Source organism: Pseudonaja textilis, chromosome 1, assembly GCF_049901715.1.
Source record: "Pseudonaja textilis isolate UNSWEBS1 chromosome 1, rPseTex1.2, whole genome shotgun sequence".
NCBI classification, from domain to species: Eukaryota; Metazoa; Chordata; class Lepidosauria; order Squamata; family Elapidae; genus Pseudonaja; species Pseudonaja textilis.
Genome location: NC_141990.1, coordinates 264,059,165 through 264,078,997, shown reverse-complemented (window position 1 = coordinate 264,078,997; position 19,833 = coordinate 264,059,165). Strand labels below are relative to the sequence as shown.

General features: G+C 41.7%; 2 protein-coding genes across 28 annotated transcripts in view; one reads left to right on the top strand and one right to left on the bottom strand.

Moving 5' to 3' along the window:
* PACSIN3 (protein kinase C and casein kinase substrate in neurons 3) overlaps window positions 1-4,000 on the top strand; it is a 32,871-nt gene extending 28,871 nt beyond the window's left edge. For 16 of the 27 annotated variants that reach the window (XM_026707914.2, XM_026707897.2, XM_087921506.1 and 13 more), the window contains 2 exons: window positions 36-196; window positions 3,667-4,000. In XM_026707914.2, the coding sequence (XP_026563699.1) occupies window positions 36-196; window positions 3,667-3,782 (277 nt within the window). In that variant the 3' untranslated portion in view covers window positions 3,783-4,000. The remainder of the gene's footprint in view (window positions 1-35; window positions 197-3,666) is intronic. The other 11 variants (XM_026707930.2, XM_026707921.2, XM_087921517.1 and 8 more) reach the window with 1 other exon arrangement.
* A 3,542-nt stretch (window positions 4,001-7,542) lies between these two features.
* Window positions 7,543-19,833, bottom strand: part of LOC113438439 (DNA transposase THAP9) — a 12,725-nt gene continuing 434 nt past the window's right edge. Inside the window, 13 exon segments of the mRNA XM_087930401.1 lie at window positions 7,543-7,734; window positions 7,736-7,855; window positions 7,857-7,971; window positions 7,973-8,240; window positions 8,243-8,342; window positions 8,344-8,394; window positions 8,397-8,486; window positions 8,489-8,638; window positions 8,640-8,710; window positions 8,713-8,871; window positions 8,874-9,119; window positions 10,643-10,736; window positions 10,738-10,822. Of these exon segments, the coding sequence (XP_087786527.1) occupies window positions 7,543-7,734; window positions 7,736-7,855; window positions 7,857-7,971; window positions 7,973-8,240; window positions 8,243-8,342; window positions 8,344-8,394; window positions 8,397-8,486; window positions 8,489-8,638; window positions 8,640-8,710; window positions 8,713-8,871; window positions 8,874-9,119; window positions 10,643-10,736; window positions 10,738-10,822 (1,741 nt within the window).

Sequence of the window (19,833 nt, the reverse complement as noted above, 5' to 3'; positions counted from 1 at the left end):
TACTCATTGTACCTTCTCTCCCTTTCTTTGCACAGTGGAGGGAAAGAAGAAATCTCAGAGTGGTCAGATGAGGACACTCCCAAGAAGTGCCTGGAAGTCAATGGGCATGAGGAAGATATAAAGGTACCAGGTGTGCGAGTGCGAGCACTGTATGATTACGCAGGACAAGAGGCTGATGAACTGAGCTTTAAAGCAGGTACAAAGGCATTAACCTTCTAACATGCTTTCCATTGTGTTTGGGGCTGCCGGATGACAGTTCACGGCAAAGAAGATCTAGATGGCTCCAAGACTCTTGTAATTGGACATGGGGAGGGGGAATTGAACCATAGGAGTTTGCTTAGAAATTGGGGAAGAAAGACATTAAAATTGAAACAGTTTGCATTGCTAGGAAGGATAGAGGATAAACCATTTAAATAAATGTCATTTTCAGGTTCTCTCAAAAGGCACGGGCTTGTTTTAAAGATATCTTAAAGAATTACGGGAGAATATTTGTAGCTCAGGGTTGAAATTATCTTAAGTAGGTAACATCATCAGTGCTGAGGATGCTACCTAGTTAGGGCGATGAAACATCTGCAAGAAAACAAACAAGTTCAGATAGCACCAAGGACCCCTCATCTTAAAACAATTATTATTCCTGAGGTATCCTATATATATATAGCTGGGCCATGTCAGCTCTTGTGTTCCTTTCAGTGTTGGTGTCAAATGACCTGTGTTTCTGTGTTATTCAAGAATGTTCTCTTGCTCATAGCAGAAAAAATAGAAATAAAAAAATAAAAGCTCAGGCCTGTTGCTCACATGACAGCAGGCATCTTTGGGCAGCAGCAGCTGGCAATGCCTGGAAGTGAATAGCCATTGATGTAACTGCATTGTATAAGGGCTATGTGCCTCACCCAAAGCAGAGACAGCCATTGTTGCTCCCAGAGACAAGATAAGCTAAAAGTTACCCTACTTCTGCTTCTTTGCATTCCTGAGTGGTTATGAGTAATGCAACGGAAAGGTTTACAGTACCATTCCTATGGGCCACAGCCTTGCCATATTGTTAAAGCCAAAAGTCTGCATGCTTAATCAGTTCCCTGTGGTTTTGATGATAAGTTCCTATTCTGAAATAAGTGCCAGTCTTTTTATATGAGAGCAGACTGAAGAGAGTCTCCATTGGGGCCATCTGGATGTTAGAAATATTGTATTTCTGCTTTATTTGAAGTTTTATTTTGCTGTTATGTGCTTCTCCCATTCTTTTAAAATAGGAACCGCATGAATCCTACACATGAACTGCTCATTTGTTGTAATACTAATTTATTTTGGTTTGATTTGTCTGTGATAACATGGCATGATATATGTTCCTTGTAGCATGAGGCTGCTATAAGAAACTAAATCCAGCCTTTTTTGGTCATCACTTCAGCACTCCAAATTCCTCCTATATAACTTCAGTCTTCTGGTTTACATCCCTTTTTTACTGTGGGAAAAGACAGAAAGGAAGCAGTGACTTTCTTAAAAGTTCCTTCAGATATGCCTGCAAACCACAGTAACAATTCACCAATTTGTATTGGTTCTACAGCATTCATGTCGTGTTTCCAAGTCTTTATAGCAAAGAGGCAGAGTTGGAAGCCTCCCAGAATCACTTGGAAGGCAATCTATAAATTAAATAATTTAAACTAGTCCCTCCTACCTTTCATTTTGCCGAATTCCAAACCCTAGCATCTTTGGTCATATTGCCTGGAATCTTAAATTACGAAAAATCTGGAGGGCGACAAACTCCTCACTTTAGCTTATGGGAATGGGATCTTTCTCTTTGGTACATTAGAGGCATATTTTCCCATAGAAATGCTACTGCTGATGATACCCACAATCATCTCCCAGTATTAGCTCAATATAAATGCATGATATACAAAGGAGAAAAACCCTATTGGTCAGTTTTATTGCATGCATTTCATTACATTTAATTTGAAGCTGACATTTCTTCTTAAATGCAAAATTGAAAAGTTATATTTTTTTAATATAGTGGTTATAGTTATTTAAATTGTTTTCAAGCTCAATAATTGAATCACCTTTTTTGACATCTGTATATTTTTAGTAAACCCGATACACCCTATATAGGAATATTCTGAGCGTTAAAGATCTTTTTGAAGTACTGTTCTGTAAAATGACTTTTTCCCCAGCAGGCTTTTATATTACGACTCTATATGGAACAGAAGCTAACACTGATCCCAGATTCTTAGCTGAAAATAAAACACATCAGTTTGCATTTCAAATGACTTCAAATCCTCCTCCTCCTCTTTTAGTGTCCCCATAATCCCTTATGGGGTGAAGTCTGGGCAATTGAATGGAGTTAGGAGAGTATTTTAATAGCTGGATGCCCTTCTTGTCCCCAATTTCAAATGACTTCCAAAAATAATGCTTAATGTTTTGGCCTGATCCCACTGGCCCTGTTCATAATATATACAAAACCTGGTCTTGAGAGTGACTAAGCATATTATGCAAATTGCAATATTGAATTAAATGACTTTGTCAGTTAACTTTATGGGGATAAGGCTTGGCCAATAAATATACTCATTCTTGTTTAAAATTCATCTCATGCATAGCCAGTCAGCAAACTCCATATTTCATTCATACTTCTTACCTCCTTCCAACATCCACCATTGAAACAAAACCCCAGAGCAGAGATTCTGCAAAAACAAGGCTTATTTGTAGGCATCTTGATTTATCCTGATTTATTCATGAACTTGGGGAAAGAAGGGAAGAGGTGGTGGCTAGGAAATGATCAGACAAAAGAAGCAGGAGCCCACAGTCACTTAAGGGGCAGAGAAAGAAACTTAGGAAGACCTTCCCTCACAGATCAAGAAGTTAAAAGTAGAGGTAGGAGATTTATACCTTCAGACATGCAAGATTATGTTCATTAGCCTTACAACAGAGTAGAACTCATTCATCTTGTCATATTTCCCATTTGGTTTACCTGAGAGGACAGACACCTGCCTCTGTCACATAGTGGGAGGGGGAAGTAGGCAAAATTAGGTGTGGTCCCTGAACCTATCCATGATGATATGCTCTAATAAAGAAGGAGAAATAGTTGTTAGTAATAGAGTGACAGCAACTTTTGTGCTGGCTAGGAAAATAAAATGGCAGAACATTAAACCCCTGGCCATCCCACATTGGGTAGTATAAGGGCTAAAACCTGAACTAAGCAATATGGAGAGAGGATGGCTAAGTTGCTTATGCAAAAAGAATCAAACAAGTGCTGGCATATTTGAAGACAGATTCACTTGGGGAAAATGTGGGCATTTGGCAGGGTCAGAGCCCCAAAAGATCAAGGATCACCTACTTATATTTTCTTTATTTTGCTCAAGGTCCTTTTTCTTTGGGCTGTTGACAGATTAGATAGGGTTCCCCAAACTTGGCAACTTTAAGACTTGTGGACTTCAACTCCCAGAAGTCCACAAGTCTTAAAGTTGCCAAGTTTGAAGACCTCTGTATTAGATACATAATTCTTGCAGCATCGTCTGTTACACCACCTTTTCCATCTTCATTTCCCTCACCCGACTTCCTTGGGGCTTTCTGCATGCATGCAGTTAGGCTGAGGGTCTACCTGCTCACATACACACTCCTGTGACTATCAGAGCAGTGGGAAAGAGGTCTGTGTTTGTTTAATGCTGTTGTTTCGTCTTTCTGCAGGAGAAGAGCTTATGAAAATCAGTGAAGAGGATGAACAGGGATGGTGCAAAGGCCGGCTTCAGACTGGTCAGGTTGGACTGTATCCTGCTAACTACGTAGAAAAGGTCATTTTGTGATTGCTTCTCCCTTCCCATCACTGCAACCACCTGACAAAGTGTATTGTGTGATGAGTTTTTGCTGAGGTCCCAAATCACGGGCTTCTGACTTGCATACAAAAGAAACAAATGAAATAATCTGGACCTTTCCGGGGATATTCTTTTCTTGTAACCAGTGCTTCATTTTAAACATCTAGAAATGTGCTGATTTTTTTTTCTAATAAAGAAATGTAACATTTTCTGAATCTCCTGTGTACTGCAGAAGAATGGAAAGGAAAGGATTCTTTAAAGAGGGAAAATATCTATTTGGGGTTGGGCAGGGTAGAGAATTTAACATAACTGCAGTCAATTCAACATTGTCCTCCTAGCTATTGCTTTAAAAATAAATTTGGAAGAATAATTTAAAATTACTCCTAGATCAAAATTATAGAGCCACCTTAACTGAATTAGAAAAAGCCATGCAAGCTATTACTCCCCACACCCAATATTAGGAAGTTAAATTTTGACCCAGTGTCATAGTTGAGGGATAAGTTATTCAAGCATAATTATGTACTGTAAGATAGTAAATTCATTTTAAGCTTTTTTTCTGTAGTATTTAAATAATAATTGCTTTTAAATGTAAATACTGGATCAAATAATACAGTATTTGCCTTAATGATTTCAAATACAATTTAAAATATGTAGCCTACCTTATATCCTTAATGAAATGCAGCAAATGATTTGAATATATTCATATTGAAACGACAATTTAGAAACGTTTTAGTGAAACCAAATGAGCAAGCCCTGGTTGGATTATTTTTATATCAGGGATGCAGAACCTCAGATGATTGCTGGTTGATACCAAAGAGAAACAGAAAACTCACAAGTCACTAATTCTATCTACTGCCTGAATTTTTGTATCACAGATGTGGTTAGTCCTATTATTAAGGAATAATTCAGCTTTTCAGCAAAAGCTTATTTCGAATATTCCAATTCAGTTTGACATTCTGACTTTGGAATGAGACAGCTTGTCAGGGACAACTCACCACAGCTAACCCAGTGCAACCATCTCTCAGTGGCCATCTTACTGCTGCCAGCTCAACATGGGACAATTCACTGCTGGGACAACTTGCTGTAGGACAATTCTATGTGGAATAAATCAATGTGATAAATATTATCTGCTGCTGTTTCTTCAACACTATTTCCTTTGACAAAAATTGAAATGATGTAGAAGAAACAGTGGTGTATAATATTCATCGTGTTCTTATCTGATGCTGATTGTCCTGCAGCGAGTTGGCTGTAGCAAGATCGCTGCACTGAGTTGGTTGCAACAAGATGGCCATGGTGAGTTGGCCATGGCGAAATAGCAGTGAGTTAGCCACAATAAGTTGTGCTAGACCCCTCTGGCTTTGCCCAATTTGACATTCTGACCCTTCCTTCCTCCCTTTGGCAATCTAGCTCCATCTGATTAGTTTACTAAGAGATTGAATAGCAAAATACACATAGGAGAAGAATAAAAATAAGCAACACAAAAATGCTTATTAGGGAGCAATTAGCTTTACATTGAGTAAGAGTTTCTTTACTTTGGGAAAAGCTAATGGAAAAAATAAGCCAGTGCTGTATCAGCTTGCTCTAGGTTAAAAATTCATCTTACTCATCCAATAAATAAAAAACCACTGGAAGAGCTGTGGTGGCGCAGCATTGCAGGCTAACTTACTGCTCACTCACTAAAGTTCAATTCTGAGCGGCTCATGGTTGACTCAGCCTTCCATCCTTCTGAGGACCCAGATTGTTAGGGGCAGTATGCTGACTCTGTAAACTGCTTAGAGAGGGCTGTAAAGCATTGTGAAGCAGTATATAAGTTTAAGTGCTATTGCTATAAACATTTAGAACATATAACCAGGATATAGCGAAAATGCAGTGCTCTTTCTCACTATCAACCCCCTCCCCCCAAAATAACCCACTGACTCATGAAGTGGTTCTGATAATGATATGCATAATTGATGTCATTACTTGCTTTTGCCACAATTGTCACTTCATCTGACCTTTGTTCCAATCTAATCCTAGTCATTGTCTAATTCAAGGGCCTTCAAACTTGGCAAGTTTAAGACTTGTGGATTTCAACTCCCAGAATTCTTGAGCTAACATGACTGGAGGAGGAATTCTGGGAGTTGAAGTCCACAAGTGGTAAAGCTGTCAAGTTTGAAGACCCCCGGTCTAATTGTTGTTGGGATGATATTCTTCAATTAAGGCAACTTGCTTAGCTCGGTCATTGAAGAAACACAGGCCTCTGCTGATTGACTTATGTCAGCTGTCCCCAGCTGGATGAAAGCATTTGTGAATCTTGGGGCAGTTTTTGTACTTGACTGGGGAAAACGTTCAGTTGTACTGAGTCTCCAAGGAAGCTAAGGCACTCCAGAGCACGTACCAATTTGAAGTCTGGAACTCAACCCTCAGGCTCAGATAATATTTCACTGATATTAGTTGCCAGCAAACTGCTTCAGCTTGAGGCCACTGCAGCCTTGCCCAAAGTTGTCCAGACCACTTGCTGTAGTCTATGCCTGCTCTGCCAACACATTAAATTACATCACTGAAACTTTGCCATGCATGCGAGCTTGCCAAAATCCTAAAAGCACAGCTGTTGGAACAAATAATCTTGCATTCCTGTCTTGTTTGCTGACCTGTATGAAAGGCCTCCACACTTGGTGCTGGACTTTGCTTCTCCACAATCAACACCAATGTCAGATGATCTGTGCTCTAATTTGGGCTGCAGCCTCAGCTTTATTACCGCAGGTCGATCGTAGGATGGGTAAAGAAGAAAAATCTTGCAAGGGAAAGATTAGGGCACTTTAAAAATACAAAAAAAACTAATCTCCCCAGAGGTTCACCAAGCTCCATTGTTGAACTGTGTAGAAAAACACAGGATCTCTCATTCAGATTTCTGTTTAATTCAGATTTTCCTCAGTGTTGCCTAAAAATAAATTCCCAGATCTGTGCTTTGATAGGAACTAAATATTTACATTACATTAGGAATATCACTATTCCCGCTAGCAGTTATGCTGCTAGCAGGAAGGATTTTCTTATCTATAAAATGCTTTTGTTGTTTATCACAATTCCGGGTGCCCATGGGGAGGCTGCCACGCATCAACAAACAGAAGCATATTTTCTGGAGCTGTTGGACAAGCTACAAGGATCAAGTTTCATTTCTGACTTGAGGGGAAAATTGTTCCATACTTCTGAACAATCATTGACATCCTTCCTTCCGGGTCATTGATTCCAGGCTGATAAATTAGCAGGGCTACAGTAAAACATGCAGTAATAGAATTTTGACTCCAAAAAACAAATGTATAAAAAAACAGACATAAATTCAAAGGTCATCTTACAAAAATCCAAAGGTCATTTCCCACTTCATCAAAGGTCAGGAGGCCTGATCAAATACTTCCCGCAAGGTTCCACCTTGAACCACGTGACCAGGATGGGCTGCTGGCATTTTCATTCCTAAACAATCACCCATTTTATCACGATAAAATAAACTCTCAAGCTGTCATTTCCAAGCTAAACCTGTAAAAGCTCGCAATAATATGACACAGAGAGGCTACTGAGAGGAGAAAATGTTTGTCTAGGGACCATATAGTAGCCTCTGACTGAACAACAGAAACTCTTAAGCTGTAAGCCTTGTAATTACATTCTTCAAATACCAAACATGGTATTTTGTTTGAAGGATTGGTTTTAGAAATGCTCTTCATAGTTTCGGCTTTGATCGTCACGGTTTTTTTTAATCATCAGGTTGCCTCAGAATTTCCTATGTATTAATGTTCTCTTTAATTCCATCCCATCTCCTCCAGATGGCCTGGTACCATTTCATGAGCCCAGGTAGATCCTCGGGCCAACTCCTGCTGCTGCTGTTGGCAACTTCTCCGCTCTGTTTATTGTTCATCTCTTTCACACAGTTACACTCACGAATCAAAGGCATAGTCTGTGCTTTTTGCTCTACATTGAAACCACAGCTCCAGGAAGGTTTGCACAAGTTGCTGCAGCAAAATGACATAATGGTTGGAAACCTGAGAACTGCTTCCAAAGGGATGATCGTTCAGGGATGAGAAAAGGTTAGGTTCCTTCAGTCACATATTCCAATATAGCCCACTCTTGTGCTAAGCAATCGGATGGGCTGGAGCCTTGGAAGAACCAGGGAGAAAGGCCAATCACTTGCTTGGTTCTGTAAATCACTCTGTACAGCATTCGATGGGAGGTAGTTACTCCCCTGGCTCTTCACACACATCAATGCACTGCTGCCTACGGGCAGTTCTTTACAAGGGCTCAGGAGTGCAGCACAACACTCAGCACAGGGCAGGACTGGCAGCGGTTTTCTCAAAATTGCACAAGCAAGAGAAGTAGTTATATCCTTCTCAAGTTCAGTCTGAAAGGATAACATGATACTGTCCATCTTTAGGAGAAGCTTTGAACCCCAGGGCAACAGCCGTATTTGCCCAGAGGCTAAAAGGCTTGCAACTGTAAACTTTGTCTGCATAAAGATAGGGTGGGTGAGTCAAGGCTCAGACTGGAAACAGTTCTGTTCAAGATAAGCTTATGTGCACTTTGGATTTTCCCCTGGGGTGGTAATCTCTCTGTGGCCACATGCATGTCTTATCCCCCACCCCCCCAATACCACTCTAAGGGATCCAGAATCCACCAACCAGGGAGCAGACAAGTAATGGGTTTGTCTTCTGCCAGTAGTTGAGTTTTTGCATCATCCACTGAAGACTGCACAAGTTCAACAGAAAGCCAAAAAATCCCCAGTGATGATTGCTTGGCCACAGTAGCTAAGCAATTGTTGTGCCTAGTTTGTGAAGCAGATTCTCATATTCATTGCAGAGGCTGTTAAAAGTGACAGCATTGGTAGAAGGACAGTGGTGCTCTGAGGCCTTCTCCATGGGCGTTGCAGCTGCTGCATGCATCAAAAACAGTACTCGCAGTTCTATAAAGAATATGGTGGTTTCGTGACCACGAAACTGAGGCAGGCCTAGTCTGGCTGCAAAATGCAGGACTTGTACTGTACTAAACACCTGCGTTGTAAGGGTGGCAAGGAGGAAGTAGTAAAGTGGTACAATCCATTGACTTTGAAATCCAACAACAGGGCTTCTGCTGCTCTTGGTATCTCATTAGCATCATAATTCTCAGCATCCACATCCACCAGGCCTTCCAAATGCCTGATGGAAGGATAATAATGGATTCGTATCTCTAAGGGCCTTGTGCCAAGAAGGAGAGCACACCACTTGAAAGCTCAGTTTCCCTGCTTGAGGTCTCTCTGCCAAACATTGAAGGCTTGTTGGGTGAATTTTGGTTTATAATCCAAATTTGAAAGCCATCTGCATAATTGTGGAAGCATAGAACAGAAAACGGTGAGTGCCATGTTTAATTCTGACACAAAATACCTCCCTTGCCAAATATATTGGAAAGTTTAAAGCCCAAGCTGGTGGGTTTTCAAGGGGAGGGCATCTATTACAGTAAAGTTCAAGCACAGTGTTATTTTCATCAGCTGTTTATCTCATTCTTGTCAGCAGTCCTATGCTAAGCTTCCTCCTTTCCTAACAGAACCTGTTTAAGTTTCCAGAATTAGATATGGTATTAGTATTGAAGTCACATAGACTCATGATGTGGATAGGTTTACTTTATGACTAATCTATTTATAGTACCTCAGGAGTTCATCAATTGAATCAGCTAAGATGAGTAGCACCTATGATGTAGGAGACAAACCATCTGAGGTGTTATCAAAAATCAAAGCCCACTATTTCACCCTAAAAAATAGGACTTTCCCCCAGCATGGGTTAAAGATGAACCTCGGTAATCACATTTGATAAACTAATACCTTTATAGCAAAAATAGGATGATAGATATAGTGGTCTTCATGGTCTCTTGCAAGATAGTATAGTATAGTGTATAGTATAGTATTGTTTAGTACAGTACAGAACAGAATTGTGATTGGACACACAAGGAATGTGTGATTGGACACATAAGGAATTTGTCTTGGTGCAAATGCTCTCTCAGTATACATAAAAGAAAAGATACATTTGTCAAGAGTCAAGAATCATAAGGTAGAATACTTAATAATAGTCATAGGGTACAATAAGCAATCAAATCATACTAGGAAACAGTCAATATAAATCGTAAGGATACAAGTGACAAAGTTAAGTGGGAGGGGATGGGTGATAAGGAGTGATGAGAAGATTAATAATAATAGTAGTGCAGACTTTGTAAATAGTTGAACAGTGTTGAGGGAATTATTTGTTTAAGAGAGTGATGGCGTTCACGGAAAAACTGTTCTTGTGTCTAGTTGTTCTGGTGTGCGGGGCTCTATAGCATCATTTTGAGGGAAGGAGTTGAAACAGTTTATGTCTGGGATGTGAGGGGTCTGTAAATATTTTCACAGCCCTCTTTTTTTATGCCCCCTTCTACTGTCCTAAAACTGGGACTATGAAATTAGAATATCCACATGATTATTAAACACTGGGTTAGTAATAAGCTTGCTTCCAGAATTGCAATTCCTACCTCTCAAGGACTTATCTAATGGGGTTTTTTTCAATTAAGACTTTTTCAGGAAAGATTTGTGGAGGAGGATTATTTTTGAAGTTTGGCCTCTTGATTTTGAACAGAATCGACAAGTTCCTGATGCTCCCTCCTCCAAAAGAGAGATGTTAGGTTTTCCTATTTGGGATCTGAATGTGATATCATGTCTGAATATAGTGGTCAAGCATTCTTCTGAGGGAAAAGCTTGCAAAGAGAATCCAAGAGTTTGTCCTCTTCTCTCTAACATTAAAACACCTTGATGGTTTTGAAGTGGTTTTCCCCCAGTGTTTGGGGGAAAGAAAAAAGTATAAGAATTACACACATCATGTGCAAGATAGTTGGCTCTGGCAGTAGGAAAGTTTTCCTCATGAATTCATAGGCCTTGGCTGAGAATAAATGCAGTGAGACAGCAAAGTTGTGGGAGGCAGCTGGGATAGTTGTCGCTGTGGGTCTTCTCACACTGCAAACTGAACTGCAGATCTCTTGAAAAGAAGCACTGGATTTCTTGAAGACTATTTCTGAAGCAAGAACAAAGAGAGATTGACCAACTAATCCTGCATTGATTTTGTAGTTCTTAGATTTGCATTTTTTTTTTCTTTTGAGAATTTGGAAGTCCTCAGGTGAATCCAAAAATGGGAAGGTAGGAAGAAAAATGCTAAGGAGATCTGTGCAAAAACAGCAACAACCTTAGAAAATGGTGTAGCCAGGTTCTCTGGTAAATGGGTGTTTTGTAATTGGACACACCCATCATGCCAATCACTCTGTGAATGTGCCTATACTAAGTTCTTCCACATCAGAACAGTCCAGAAAGAGTATGATTGCTGTGCTAAGCCATTACATGGTTTCTGTTTACTTGAGTGTCATATGCGAACCCAACTTTTATGGTTTGCAAATTTGGTTAATGGCTCTGCATGCTGGATGAACCCAGTCTTGTGACTGCTCACAACAGCAAATTGTTATTCAATCTGACAATGTTAACTTAACAGGGGCCCTCTTCTGGGACTATGTCAGCAGAAGAATAGAACACAAAATAACATAGAAAGTATTTGTCTTAATGTTCTAATTAAAAATAAATAAATATATTCAATTGCCAGAAGCATCCATTTAAATTAGGTGCATGATATGCTTGATCTCCTTATTCCAAACATGACAGCATACTGCCACATTGTTAAATTATGAGCTACTTTGACAAGATGCCAACAATTCAAAGTATTGAATGTATCTTTCTTTTATGTATACTGAGAGTATTTACACCAAGACAAATTCCTTGTGTGTCCAATCACACTTGGCCAATAAAGTATTCTATCTATCTATATTGCATCATATATTTAAATTTATTAATAGAGAGATCTTTGGTAATTATTGCATTCATTTTAAAATATTTATTGTTTTTATGTTTTTGTTTATGACTACCGTGTTTCTCACAAAATAAGGCTGGGCCTTATTTTAAAAAAAACAGCTAGGCCAGCCATCCTCCCTGCAACGCAGCCCGGCGGAGACACTCGGCTTCATGTGCTCCTGTCGCCGCCTTCCCTTCGCCTTCGAAGGCAAAGCCAATTCTTTTAAAAACGACGCCCTACTAACAGTACGACAAAGACTCCTGTGCCCGAGAGGGCAGCCCAACCCCATGTGGGGAGGCGAATCTCCCAGGGCCACAGCTCAGGATTGGCCCACCTGGAAGAAGCGCCTAGCCGCCATCCCTGCCTGGCGCCAGGCAGAGCATGAAGAGCCGTGCAGGCTGGGCAGAGCCAGGAAAGCGAGCTGCAGGTGCACGCCTGCCTGCTAAGCGAAAGAGCCAGGGGCCACCGGGAGAGGCTGCCCGAGGCAGTGATAGGGCCCACCCGTCCGCAGACAGGGAGGTGAGGCGACAGCAGCACTGCTTCCCTGGCCAGCGGGTTCGGCGGATAGAGCCCAAAGCCGCCCGTCCTTTCCACCCCTTGCCCAGCCCGTCCCCATGCATCTCCAAATGTGCCGGCAGCTCCAAACACTGCAGCGGCACAGGCATCGGGCAGAGGCGCTCACTTGGCAGGGCTCAGCTTGGAGGAAGACGCGGCGCAGGCCATCGCCTTGCCTCCCTCTCCACGGATGGGTGGGCGCTATCACTACCTCGGGCGGCCTCTCCTGGTGGCCCCTTCGAGTTCAGGCTGGAGGGACTTGGGAAGGAAGTCAAGCTCGGGTCAGCCCGTCTCTTTTGCTTGGCAGGCGCGCAGCACCCGCAGTTCACTTTCCCGGCTCTGCCCAGCCCACACGGCTCTGGCACGGCCCTGGCAGGATGAGTGGAGGGCCCGGCGGGGAGGTGCTCGCTGCCTTGGCGAGAGCTCCGCCACCGGGCAGGGGGGCCTGCCTGTCGGCTGCGCTGGGCGCCCCAGCCAAAGCTCTTCACGCTCTGCCCGGCACCAGGCAGGGATGGCGGCTGGGTGATTCTCCTGGAGTGGGCCGATCCTGCACTGCAGCCCTGGGAGATTCGCTTCCCTATGTGGGGTTAGGCTGCCCTCTCAGGCAGGGAAATCTTTGTCGTACCGGTAGTAGGGCTTCATTTTTAAAAGAACTGGCTTTGCCTTCGAAGGCGAAGGGAAGGCGGCAACAGGAGTACCTGAAGCCGAGTTTCTCCCCCGGGCTCCAGTTGCAGGGAGGAGCCCTGGCTGGCCGCACGTGGCTGCGCCAAACACCATGGCGTTGCTCTAAACGCCGCACCAGCACAGGGAGAAGGGAAAGCCACAGTGGCAGAAGATCTCCCGATACAAAGTGCCCCACCAACACCGAAGTCAATGCAGGCAGCACCATATCCAGGTATGCAACAAAAGTACTTCCTAACGGCAATTCCTCCCCATTTCACATGTTTAATATAGGCCTTAATTTGGGGAGAGGGGCTTAATTTGATTTTATGCCTATAAAACATGCTGGGACTTCCTACTGGGGGAGGCCGTATTGTTGGAGAAACACGGTATATACTTGTAAGCCACCATAAAATTATTTTCAGGTTAAAAAACAATATGAAGTTTGTAATAATGACATGTAATTATCATTTAATTACTGTCTGCACATATAATTAGTATTTTTATAGTAATAAAAATCATTTTCTGACCAATGCACATTTACAACAAAAGCCTTCAGTATGAAACTGATTACAGTCTAGTTAATTTCAGGCAGCTGCTAACCTGGAGAAGGGTTCTAATCAACTAATTAAGATCACAGAGCTGAGCTTGTTAATTTGCAGTTAGCACTTTTAAAAGAGACAATGCCTGCTCAGTAAGATGTCTATGGAGATTTTTAGTCATATCCAGGTTGTGCTTTTTCAAAAGGCAACAGGACTTTCTTTGTTTTGCTTGAAGTTGTTTCTCTTTTCATCCAAGAAAAAGGTTTTTTGGGGGAGAAAATAGGTCAAGTACATAGCACTGCATGGGAGAACTCCATTTGAATGAAATGGCAGTGTCTCTCTTGCTCACTTAACAACTTAAATGACTGGGCCATTGAAGTAATTGTAGCCAGTAAATGAGGACTATCTGTAAATGGTTTGTGAATGAGATTCCAGAGGATCTTCATTTCTACTTACTGTGTAGTGTTCACTGGGAATTAAGTCTATAACAGTCTGTTGACTACTTATGTGCCATCAAGTTGTAGATAGATGATGCCCAAGATAATCTCTTCTCCCAGCCTGGTCCTTCAGGTCTTCCACTGTAATTGAGTCCATCCGCCTTTCTGCTGGTCATCCTCTTTCCTCTCACATTCCCAACATTTATTCGCAACACAAGGCATTCCTTTAATTTCACTCTTCAAATTAATTCCTTTCCCCACACAACTGTCAGTTTAATTTCTTATAACATTTAGTAATGGACTCCACCCCGAGAATGTTTTTATACACTCATAGGCTTTAGGGAAAAACATGACCACCTGCAACTTTTTCTCCTTGTTTCCCTTTTATTGCTGAAGGCCATCAGTGGAAGACATAGGGAGAAAGGCCAGGAAGCAAGCAGCAGTCTGAAGTACATAAATCTTTTAGGGCAGAGCAGACTGCCAAGCCCTATTGGAAAATGAAAAGGTCCAAACATTAAAGTAAGCTTCCCTTTGCCGCACAATAACACAGATTTCTACGAAAAGGTCATGAACAGGAAGCTGGCCTTGTCATGTGCAAGGAAGACAAGAATTGCTAACGTCAACAATTCTTACACTTATGCTATATAAACGGAGGCAGCCACATCTATTGAATTAACACAAAAACAATAAAAATCACTAGAGTTAGCATGAATTTGATCTCTCGGTCCAAAAGTGAGTACCGGAGAAGAATAATCCAGGATGTTTTGTCACATTAGATTTCTTGCACTGCCAGAATATGAAGTTATGCAACAGCAATGGGGATGATTTCTGAGGAGCAGTATTTCTATTATTCTGAGACTAGAGTACCTAGGACCTAGTATAGTACCTAGGACAGCGAACTTTTGGGGCCTTGAGTGCCCAAAGCGCTCACATGTACCCAACATGCAAGGCATGCCCCCGCGCATGTGCTCCACCCCATGCATGCGCCCCACGCATACACGGCAGAGACCTGAAGGCCAGCTGGCCAGTGCACATGCGCAGTGGAGCTGAGCTGGGGCAACGGTGTGCATGCACACAGAGAGGGCTCTGCAGGCTACCTGTGGCACACGTGCCATAGGTTCACCACCACGGAGCTAGGATGTCTCCACGGATCTAAAACTATACACAAAAGAATGTAAGCCATTTAGCCATTTAGGCTGAGCAGCTGACAGGGAGTGAGAATTTGGCTCCAATGGCTGTGGAAGAAATTGGGGAAGGGCAAAGTCTGGCTGGGCAGAGCAGGGGAGAGGTAGAGCAAGGCAGAGGGAATTCAGAGGAAGACTCAGGACTACCCCCTCTTTATCCTAGGGCATGCAGGGAGGAACGGAGAAGGGAGCAATGTGAGTTGCGTGGCTTATGGGAGAGGAAAGGGCCCTGATACCCTTCATTAGCTGCAGCTGGGAACACTGTTTAAAAAGGGAAGCTACGCACAGCAAAGTTGTTGGAAACAAATCGTGAGTTTTCTGTTATTGTTGAGGCTTATCTGGATTCCTGGCATCTTCCCAACTATGTGTGTTTTGTTGGCCTTTCAAGTCTGCAATTCCTTATCTTGTTAATTGATGCAGCGTGGTTTGTGTGGCTTTTTATTTACAGTTTGTATGTACTTTGTTTTTGGACCGAATTTCCTCCACTTAAGTATTGTTCCTGGGACAGTTTTTTTCTCCAGCCAAAAGTAACTTGAACATTGGGGGCAAAGTTGGAGGTATTAAAGGGACTTTTCTTGCTTATTTGACTGTGCCATGCCCTGGACCATCACAATGAACTTCAGGTAGTACTAATTTAGCAACCACAATTGGGATTGGCTACTCCATCACTAAGCATCAAAGTTGCTAAGTGGAAAATTCTGGGACTTATGTCACTTTCCATTTGGTTGTTAAACACCAGCCATTAAGTGAAAACATCACATGACTGCAACTATTTATTTCTGTGCTCTCTTTGTTGCAAGTCACTTGGGAAACATGTGAATGTTGGTAATGTGACCCCCAGGACTCAGCGACAGCAATAAATGGAAGGATTAATCACAAAGCTGTTTTTCTGCATTGTTGCAGTATTGAACAATTGCTAAACGAGGCTATTGGTAAGCGAGGACTATGGTACCTGTATTTTATGAAACATCAATTACACATTTTATAATATATAAAACAAATGTTATTAAATATATATTTTATTTTAGGGTTCTGTGAGCACCATTTTTCAGATGGCATCTTTGGATGTCATGTTACAGATTTAATGGTTAAGCTATAAACCATAATCCATGATTGTATAACCTAAAATGGCTAGGTTCATCCAAAGTGATTTTTTTTTACTTTAAAACCAGCAATGTACTAATCTGGTTTACCGATTATACATGAACTCAAATTAAATAGTTCAAAAACTGATCCTAAATATAGCTGATAACAAATGTCAAGAGGAAAACATGACATGCATATCTGGCCAGGAAAAAAGACTGAGAAAGAATTCTACTTTCTAAGACACAACTATTAAGAGAGATTGGTTACTGTTAGTTCTCTCAGCAGCAGGGTTTTAAAATCCAAACATAATGCATTCGCGCAGTAGAAAACTTGTATTTTTATAATAGTCTTCCACTATAATTCACATGGGTGGAAATCCCTCATGGGTGTGCTCATCCTACATGTTAGAAATATTAGGATAAAGATTTTCGCCTTTGATCTGTCTTGACAATTTGTTTGCTTGGAGTGGGAGAAAAGAACTGCCACCTACTGGGCGGGGTCAATTATTTCAACAGACTGATTTTGTTTATCAACACATTTCTGATTGGGTGTTGTCCCTTGTCAAAGTGGCTGGGAAGGTAGTGGCACCCGGCTTGGAGGCTTGGAAGCTAAACAGGAATCAGGCTTTGTTGGTACTTGGCTGAGAGGTCATCAGGAAATTTTAGGACAACAGACTAGACTGGTAAGTAGAACAACATCCCAGGAAGAGAGCCAGGGTGAACCATTCTACCTTTTTGGCAGGAAAATGAGTTCGATGTTTTATAAAGTCACCAGAGATATTTTACAGGACAATTTCATTTGCAAACCCAAGATGAATTGGAATCGTTCTGAAGTGTTTGCCTCTTCACTGCATTCTTGAGTTTATACACAGCATAGACTTACAATGTATAACTATCTGGACTGGAGCCCAAGCTTCCCCTAAGAGCTCAAGTCAGGGCTTACCATGAAAGTGGTGGTCTGGCCAAGTTACAAATTGGTGGTCTGGCTAAGTTACGGATTTCAGACACCAACTATAGGGAATGGAGAAAGCATCAATACTCTGAGCGTGATATTTCTATTGTGGCAAAATCAGACATAATGGGCTCACGTTTTTAAAATCTGTATCAGCATGCACTGAAAAATCCATGCACCATTATATGGTGACAGGCCACGATGAAAATTTCAGCCATTGTCTCTCAGAAACCAGGCATAGGCTGGGTCCCTCCATGTACAGAAAGGCATGAACCAATCGGATACCATGAACCTTGTAACACTGATGTTTACCATATCACCATTCTCTCTCCCTCTCCCGAAAAGATAGAGTGAATGGGGATATGGTAAAATATATATCTCTATTATAAAAATCCAAGACACTGGAATATCATGAAATTAGGTGAAATAGCCTGCTACTGAAGACTTCAAAAGACTTCTTTCTTATTTGGCCACCTGGGTAACAAATTTATCCCTTGCATCTTCCAATCTTCAAATGCAGCCCCATAGACAGTGAACAAGAGTCTAATTAGGTGTTGATCAAAGCATGAATAATGCTCATGGGAATCATTCTCCCCCACTTTTTCCCCCCCTGTCCTCCCAGAGCAGGTTTCTGTCTTCCTGGGCTGTTTTTCTCCAAGCCAAGGCATCACTAAAAGTGTTAAAAGGGGAGTTAACAGCTTGCTCAGCTCTATGACCTTAATTAGTTGATTAGAACTCTGGGCCAGCTTGCAGCTGCTGCCTTAAATTGACAAGACCCTAATCTATTTCACCTTAAAGGCTTTCTTTTGAGTCCTAAGTGGCTGGCAGCTTACTGGATAGCACACAGCCTTGGAATGTCTGTTTTACTCTCTTGTGATCCCTTCTCTCCAATGAATGTAAATAAACACTTTTTTTGCTAATGATCCCAGAGCCAGGAAAAGCTGAAATAAAATTGTAAACAGAACTGTGGTGGTGTGATTTTCACTTAGCCACAGCTTTGCTTAACAACCAATTCCAATTGCAGCCACTAAACAAAGTCTGCCTTTATTCACATTCAGAGCAATATGTCAGACAATCATTTTACCCGATCAGGTAGAATGTTGTTTCATAAGAAAATATCAAATTCTGTGACCCTCCTCTTTAGTTTTCTAATGAAGCCCATTGCATTTGATAAAGACACAGGTGTACTAATAGTGGGAAAAAAGAGACAGCCACCTTAGGACAATTGAGAGATATTTAATGGACGTGCAATTGGGCTGAAGACAGCATAAACTCCCACAAAAGACACCACCCAGGAAATAGCTTTCCAGCCTTAAGAGCCTCACAATTGCTTGGCACCCACATTTTTGCATGGAGCCCCAACAGAAACCATAGCAAAGAAGCAAAACAAAAGGAAGAACTGCTGCTACTACATTGCCTGTTTCTCTGTTCTGGTTCCTAAGTCAATTGTCATTTCAGCAACAGCAGCAATACCACTATCCCTACCAGCATCTTCTCCTGAGCTGGAAGGGAAGGGAAACTTTGTGTGGATAGAGGAAATAAATGGAGACCCTTGCAAGGTGCAGCCTCACTGTTGTAGCATCAGGAAAAAGAAACCAAGAGACCTTTCTCCGTCTTCAGTCTTCAAGTTTGTATCCTGGAGAAGGGCTCTTGCTACTGTGGTAGGACAGCATTTAAAAGGTTTGCTCTGGGGATCACCAGACTCTACTTATGCCCCTGGGTGCATATTTTGTAACTGAAGCTCCCAGGACACACCCTGATTATTTCCAGTTAAAAGGATGTCTATTGCAGGAAAGAAACAGAACAGGCAGAAACTTGCTGTCTATCGAATTATAAGAAGGCTGCATGTGGATTGATTCACTTAAAGTTGCTTCACATGTTCATATTCTGAAGAAAGTTTTAATCATCAAAAACTACAATGATTAAGAGTACATTATCTTCTGCAGTTCTGAGTAGATTGGGACTTAGGGCTCCATTTTGGAACTGCTCCAATGAACACCTTGAACGAGGTAGTTCTCTTCTCCTCAGAAATCCCATAAGAAAATTAAAACATTTAGGTAATAATATATACATTTTATTATAATAATAAGACTGAGACTGACATGCAATATTCCCTTGGCACAGACCTGTAAGATACTTGTGTCACTGCAGAGCTTTAGTGCAGCTTACATTTGTTAGGCTCAGCTTCTTGGAATTACAACATTATGTGAATCACAAGATGTTGGAGGCACTGAGTTTCAGATTGGGCAATGCATATGATTTCTCTGAATCAATATACAGCCCTTGTTCCAGAAGAAATGAAGTCTGATGTAAGAGCGTACACACTGTTGGGTGTAAGAAATTGAGAATTTTTAAATTTTCATTTGGCATGCTCCTGTGCCATGGCTCCTTCTGCAGTGCATCACTTGCATATCGGCTTGCGGTGGCTCTGACTTAGCAGCACTTTCCTCCCTTTGTGAAGGGTCCTGTCTCCTCCTATTAACAACCAGATTGTAACACTCTTTGGCTGCAGTGTTTTGATGTTTGCATTCACAATGGATTTTAAGATTGTTTGCTGCCAGAGTCACTTGTGGAGATGGGCATCCATACAAACTGAATTAATGACATCTTAAAACAGTGTTTCTCAACCTTGGCAACTTTATGATGTGTGGACTTCAACTCCCAGAATTCTCCAGCCAGCAACGCTCTTGACTGATGGGCTGAGAGCACAGAAAGGCGCCAGAAACGAGGAACCACAATGCCTTGGGTCCTGCTTCAGCTCGATTCACAGCCAG